General features: G+C 48.8%; 1 protein-coding gene across 3 annotated transcripts; it reads left to right on the top strand.

Moving 5' to 3' along the window:
- Window positions 1-5,554: 5,554 nt before the first annotated feature.
- AHSP (alpha hemoglobin stabilizing protein) lies at window positions 5,555-6,482 on the top strand. 3 transcript variants are annotated; one of them, XM_085016982.1, is made up of 3 exons: window positions 5,555-5,585; window positions 5,796-5,873; window positions 6,113-6,482. In XM_085016982.1, exons 2-3 carry the CDS (start codon window positions 5,799-5,801, stop codon window positions 6,314-6,316), a joined length of 279 nt encoding a protein of 92 aa, XP_084873108.1. In that variant the 5' UTR covers window positions 5,555-5,585; window positions 5,796-5,798; the 3' UTR covers window positions 6,317-6,482. The 3 variants fall into 3 exon arrangements, with proteins under 3 accessions (XP_084873108.1, XP_020942031.1, XP_020942032.1); XM_021086372.2 differs by having other exon boundaries at window positions 5,555-5,626; window positions 5,799-5,873; XM_021086373.2 differs by having other exon boundaries at window positions 5,555-5,626.
- Window positions 6,483-6,871: the final 389 nt, after the last annotated feature.

Below are 6,871 nucleotides of genomic sequence, written 5' to 3'. Positions count from 1 at the left end.
GGGACGAGATACATGTTCAGACAACGCTTCCGGCGCGGCTACGGCGGCCGCAGAGGGGCAATCTTCCTTCGCGAAAGGGCCGCCGGCCTCCTTCCGGCAACCTGGGAACTGAACCATTCCTCTCCTATCTCTTGGCCACCTCTGCGGTTGGTCCTAACCCCTGGTTCTTCGCAGCATTTTGTCTGGCCCCGCGGGAGCCCTCTGGCCCGCCAAACCCTGGAAGAGGGCATTCCTATCGTTGGGTTGAGACCTGGTGCAGCCACAGAATTTTTAGCTTGTGGCTTTGGGCAAGTCATTGTGCCTAAGGGGCTCCAGGTGCCTTTTTTATTGTGAGGGCAGGGACTATATTTGTCTCCCATTCCCAATACCCAACACATAGTAGGTGTGTAAAAGATATTTATAGGAGTTCCCGTTGTGGCGCAGTGGTTAACGAATCCGACTAGGAACCATGAGGTTGCGGGTTTGGTCCTGCCCTTGCTCAGTGGGTTAAGGATCCCGCGTTGCCGTGAGCTGTGGTGTAGGTTGCAGACGCGGCTCGGATCCCGTGTTGCTGTGGCTCTGGCGTAGGCCGGTGGCTATGGCTCCGACTCGACCCCTAGCCTGGGAACCTCCATATGCCGCAGGGGCGGCCCAAGAAATAGCAAAAAGACAAAAAAAAAAAAAAAAAAGATATTTATAAATAAATGATAAGTTGGACCAGATCATCCCTGAGACCCTGTTAAGACCCCACCCCCACCCCCCCTTTTTTTTTGGTCTATTTGGTTTTTTCTAGGGCCGTGCCTGCAGCATATGGAGGTTCCCAGGCTACACTGCAGCAACGCCAGATCCAATCTGCGTCTGCGACCTACACCACAGCTCAAGGCAATGCCAGATCCTTAACCCACTGAGCAAGGCCAGGGATTGAACCCACAACCTCATGGTTTCTAGTAGGATTTGTTTCTGCTGCACCATGACGGGAACTCCGAAGAATATTATTTCTGAAAAGATCCTAAGAATATCTGAAGAATGAGAAAATCAAGGGATTGCAGTTAAGAGTGTCAGGACAGGAGAAATGGGCAAGAAGTTCTGGTGTTTACTGGGGGAGAGGGTCTACGAAATTGCGGGAAAAGTCTAAATACCGTGTGGGAAGTGGGGAGATCAGTGAGCATAAAGTCAAGGCGATGAGCAGCATGGAACATTCTGCTCAATGCTCGGTATATTGTCGAATGCCTGTCCCCACTTCCCCTCCTGCCCCTTGGAGTCAGCTCCCTAGCCAGCTTAAAACTCCCCTGCTTAGGAGTTCCCATCGTGGCTTAGCGAAAAGGAATCTGACTAGTAATCACAAGGATGCAGTTTCAATCCCTGGCCTCGATCAGTGGGTTAAGGTTCTGGTGTTGCTGTGAGCTGTGGCATTGCTGTGGCTATGGTGTAGGCCAGTGGCTACAGCTCTGATTCGACCCCTAGCCTGGGAACCTCCATAGGCCACCAGTGTGGCCCTAAACACAAAACAAAACTCCCCTGCTTAAAACCTTCCAGTAGCTTCCTGTTTTATGGAAGAGGATAGCAACATTCTCTTCCAAACCCTTCAATGGCTTTCTTTCACATTTGAAAACAAAACACACTCTGCCAGGGCCCACGAAGCTCTATAGATGGGGCCCTGCTCGCTCTCCCAGAGTTCACCCCTTACTGTTCATCCTCTCACTCCCCCCAGTAGAACTTAAGCTCGTAGGGGAGAGGAACTTTGTCTTCGGCACTGATATTTCCCAGGAACCGGCACAAGGCAGGTGCTAAATATTCATAAGTGGAATGAATGAATTTATTTTCTCACTAGCCCTTGTAGGTATGATTTTACATTTTTTAAATTTTTTTGCTTTTTGGGCTGCACCCTCGGCATATGGAAATTCCCAAGCCAGGGGTTGAAACAGAGCTACAGCTGCTGGTCTACACCACAGTTACAGCCACTCGGGATCCAAGCCGCATCTATGACCTACACCACAGCTCACAGCAGTGCCATATCCCAAACCCACTGAGCGAGGTCAGGGGTTGAACCCGTATCCTAGGGATACTAGTCAGATTTGTTTCTGCTGTGCCACAACAGGAACTCCTATTCCTCCCCTAAACAAGGGAACTAGGGCTTGCATATGTGAAGTGACTTCAGCAAAGTTACTGAGCTGAAAACTGGTAAAAGTAATTTATTCATCTATTCATTCAACAAATATTCAGTGAGCAGGAGTTCTTGTTGTGGCTCAGCATTGCTGTGAGCTGTGGTATAGGTCGCAGATGCAGGTTGGATCCCAGTGTTGTGGCTGTGGTGTAGGCTAGCAGCTGCAGCTCTGATTTGACCCTTAGTCTGGGAATTTCCATATGCTGCAGGTACGGGCATAAAAAGAAAGAAAAAGAAAAATTCGGAGTTCCCGTCATAGCTCAGTGGTTAACAAATCCGACTAGGAACCATGAGGTTGCGGGTTCGGTCCCTGCCCTTGCTCAGTGGGTTAATGATCTGGCGTTGCCGTGAGCTGTGGTGTAGGTTGCAGACGCGGCTCAGATCCCACGTTGCTGTGGCTCTGGTGTAAGCCAGCGGCTACCGCTCCAATTCAACCCCTAGCCTGGGAACCTCCATATGCTGCAGGAGCGGCCCTAGAAAAGGCAAAAAGACCAAAAAAAAAAAAAAAAAAAAAGAAAAAAGAAAAAAAATTCAGTGGGCAGGTGCTACTCTTCTAGGCCCTGAGGCAGGAGTCCAATTTGAGGCGAATTAGAACTATAGCATCTTTTTTCTTTTTAATTTTTTTTTCTTTAATTTTTGGCTGCTCCCAGGGCATTCGGAAGTTCCCAGGCCAGGAATCAAACCCATGCCCCAGCAGTGACCTAAGCCACAGCAGGTACAACACTGGATCCTTAACCTGCTGAGCCATCAGAAACTCCCTGTATTGTTCTTTTTCTTTCTTTCTTTCTTTTCTTTTCTTTCTTTTTCTTTTTCTTTTTTTTTTCTTTTTTTTTTTTTTTTTTGCTTTTTGGGCTCCACCTGCAGCACATGGAAGTTCCCAAGCTAGGGGTCTAATTGGAGCTACAGCTGCTGGCCTAAGCCACAGCCATGGCAACACCAGATACATAACTCACTGAGCAAGGCCAGGTTTCAAACCTAAAGTCTCATGGTTATTAGTCGAATTCATTTCCACTGAGCTATGATGGGCACTCCAAGAGTTTGTTTTATTTTTTTGTTTCTTTTTTGGCTGAACCCACAGCATGTGGAATTTCCTGGACCAGGAATCCAACCTGCACCACAGCAGCAACTCCAGCTGCTGCAGTGACAAAGCTGGATCCTTAACCTCATGCACCACAGTAGAATTCCAGGAGTTTGTTTTAAATTTTTTTGGGGGCTGCACCTGCAGCATATGGAGGTTCCCAGGCTAGGGGTCGAATTGGAATTTCAGTTGCCGGCCTATGCCACAGCCCCAGCAATTCAAGATCTGAGCCGTGTCTGTGACCTACACCACAGCTCCTGGCAACCCTGGATCCTTGACCTGCGGAGCGAGGCCAGGGATTGAACCCTCATCCTCATGGATCCTAGTCGGGTTTGTTAACTGCTGAGCCTCTAAGGGAACTCCCTGTATACATATTCTTTGTCAGGTCATATTGCAATTATTTCTCCTAGTGGGAACACATACTTTCTACCCTAAATAAATGAAAACATGTTCGCACAAAAATTGGTACACAAATATTTATTGTACGTGTATTCAGACTTGGCAATAACTGCAGACTATCCAAATGTTCTTCAGTGGTGAATGAATCCACAAACTAGTGCATTTGTGCAGTGCACACTTAGCAATGGAAAGGAACAACACGGTGCTTGTAACAACTTGGATGAGCTGAAGGGCATTGATTACTCTGAAACAAAGGAGCCGGTTTCAAAGGCTACATGCTGTATGCTTCCATCACAGGACATCCTCAAAAATACTGAACTGTAGTGACAGGGAACAAAACAGTGCTTAGCAGGATTTAGGGATGGGAGTCAGGGTGACTATAATGGAGAAGCCAGAAGGAGTTTGGGGGTGACAGAAGTATTCTGTATCCAGATTGTGGTAGCAGTTACATGAATCTATGTGTTAAAATCTATACATTGTACACCAAAAGGAAGTTCACTTTGTTGTATATTGATTAAGAAAATGCTCTAAACAAAAAAGAGCAAATCAACAAACTATGTGTGAATAGGTGCCTATGAACATTGTGGGGCTTTTTCTTTCACTTTTTCTTTCTTTCTTTCTTTCTTTTTTTTTTATGGCCACAACTGTGGTATGTGGAAGTTCCCAGGCCAGGGATGGAGAGTGTGCCACAGGAGGAGTTCCCAGAGGTACCAAATCTGACTAGTATCCACGAGGACACAGGTTCGATCCCTGGCCTCAATCAGTGGGTTAAGGATCTGGAGTTGCCATGAGCTGTGGTGTAGGTTGCAGGTGCAGCTCGGATCCTGCGTTGCTGTGGCTGTGGTGTGGGCCAGTGGCAACAGCTCCAATTCAACCCCTAGCCTGGGAACCTCCATATGCCTCAGGTGTGGCCAAGAAAGAAAGACAGACAGACAGAAACTGAGCCACAAGAAAAAGAGTATCTTAACTTTCTTGAGTGTCTGGTGATATAACAGAGAGTAAGACACATGCATCTCCACTCTTGTGGAGCTCAGCCTGGAAGCATTCAGTCCTCCCACCTTGCAGCTGGCGTACACCTGCAACATGTGGCTGTTATTGGAACTTGCCTAATATGATTTTTTATAACAATTGGGAGTTCCCTGGTGGCCTAGTGGTTAAGGATTCGGTGTTGTCACCCCTGTGGCTAGGTTCTGATCCCAGGCTTGGGAACTTCCACATGCCACAGGCGTGGTCGGGGTGGGGAGAAAAAGAAAGAAGAAATACCTTAATACTTGCTTGAAATAGAGCCTGGCACAAAATGATAAACGGAATGTAAGCTGCTGGTAATAGATCATCTATGAATTGGGAGAGTAACTGCCACTGCTTGTTGGGATGGTTTAAAAAAATGCCTGTAGGGAGCTCCTGTTGTGGTGCTGCGGAAATGAATCTGACTAGGAACCATGAGCTTGTGGGTTTGATCCCTGGCCTTGCTCCGTGGGTTAAGGATCCGGCATTGTCGTGAGCTGTGGTGTAGGTCGCAGACGTGGCTCAGATCCTGTGTTGCTGTTGCTGTGGCATAGGCTGGCAGCTGTAGCTCCTATTGGACCCCTAGCCTGGGAACTTCCATATGCCACAAGTGCAGCCCTAAAAATTACAATCAATCAATCAATCAATCAATCAATGCCTGTCATGGAATGGGACATCATTTAATGTTAGCATTTGAAGCTTGGATACTGGGGTGTGCAGGAGAGGACAAGGATCTGTCTCTGGTCCGGTTTTCTGGGTCCCTCCCCTCCCCACTTATCTATTTTCTGGGCCTTGCTATCTTTCTAATTTCAGGGAAGCCTCTCCCTCCTTCCCCTGCCCTGGCTGACCTATCACCCTCCCTCAGCTCCTAAATGCAGGGCGTTTCCCTCTTGAGCTGACACACTTGCCTCCTTGTCTGCATCTAGCTGGGCACAGAGAAACATCCAGACCCTGCAAAGGGTAGGTGAGACACTACAGCTCCACCTGCAGTGGACCTGAAGGTGAGCCCCCCGGGGAGAAATGCCATCTCAGAACAGGGCAGGGTTTGAAAGGTGGTGGAGGGCAGCTGGCCTTGCACCAGGGATCCTTCAGGGGAGTGAGGGAATTGGGGGAAATAACCCTTGGATGGGCAAAAAGGATACTTAAGTTCCATCTGTTTCTCTACCCAAGCAGATGGCCCTTCTTCCAACCAATCAGGATCTCATTTCTGCAGGAATAAAGGAATTTAACATTCTGCTGAATCAGCAGGTAGGCCAAGGCCCTCCGTTTCAAAGAAAGGGCCTGAAGTGTGGAGAATGGATGAGGACAGAGAAGGGAAAATAATGTGGAGCCAGGAGGGTTGTGGTGGCGTTGATGGAACCTTCTAGAGACAGGGCATACGAAGTGGAGAAAAGGGGGTGTCAGAGTGTGTGGTTATTCCTGATCACAGGGCTCAGCGGGGTTTCTCTTGCAGAATCCTAACCCCCTCCCCCCACCCCACCTTGCAGGTCTTCTCAGAGCCTGCCATCCCCGAAGAGGCCATGGTGACTGTGGTGAATGACTGGATGGACTTGTACCTCAACTACTACAAGAAGAAGATGGTGGGGGAGCAGGAAGAGCAGGACAAGGCTCTGCAGGAACTTCGCCAAGAGCTGAATACTCTGTCTGCCAGTTTCCTGGACAAATACAGGAACTTCCTCAAGTCCTTGTGAGCAACCCCATCACCCATGGCCTTTCCCCTGGCGGGGAGACCCAGATTGCATGTCTAAGAAACCCTTAAATGCCGCTTCTGTGTTTGTCAAGTCCCCAGGCTCTGCTTTTTCGGGGTGTTATGGCGCCCTGACCCCTCAATAAAGACCAGTCCTGGTTTTGATGGTTTTCTTGGCTCTCCGACTCTTCTTGGGGTTTGATTCGTGACTTGTGAAGACTGTTAATCTCATTTCCCTCAGTCTTGCTTCCTAGAAATGACCTTGGAGGTCTAATTCCTTAGAACAGAGGCTGGCAGCCTTAGGTAACTACTGGGCAGTACTAAAACAGCCTGAAGGAGGGGCCAGAGAAGCAGAGCCTAAAGAGTCCGTGCTGGGAGGCGGGGGGTCGTAGACAAAAAGAGGGAGATAGAGCCTCTGCAGAATTTGTGCCCCTGTCGTAGTTCCCACGGTGGCTCAGCGGTAACAAACCCAACTAGTATCCGTGAGGATGCAGGTTCCATCCCCGGCCACGCTCAGCGGGTTTAGGATCCTGCATTGCTGTGGGGGCAAGGTGGCAGA

This window comes from Sus scrofa, chromosome 3 (assembly GCF_054392235.1).
Source record: "Sus scrofa isolate SSC_HxYL_T2T_F1_AM1 chromosome 3, Sscrofa_HxYL_maternal_Yorkshire_Landrace_v2.0, whole genome shotgun sequence".
Classification (NCBI taxonomy): domain Eukaryota; kingdom Metazoa; phylum Chordata; class Mammalia; order Artiodactyla; family Suidae; genus Sus; species Sus scrofa.
Note: the sequence above shows the minus strand (reverse complement) of the source record. Positions and strands in the feature narration are given on the sequence as shown.

Bases quoted from the DNA above. Each gene is read 5' to 3' on its own strand.
- AHSP (XM_085016982.1), top strand. From the start codon at position 5,799: ATGGCCCTTCTTCCAACCAATCAGGATCTCATTTCTGCAGGAATAAAG. The intron at 5,874-6,112 runs GTAGGCCAAGGC...CCCACCTTGCAG, and splicing joins ACATTCTGCTGAATCAGCAG to GTCTTCTCAGAGCCTGCCAT.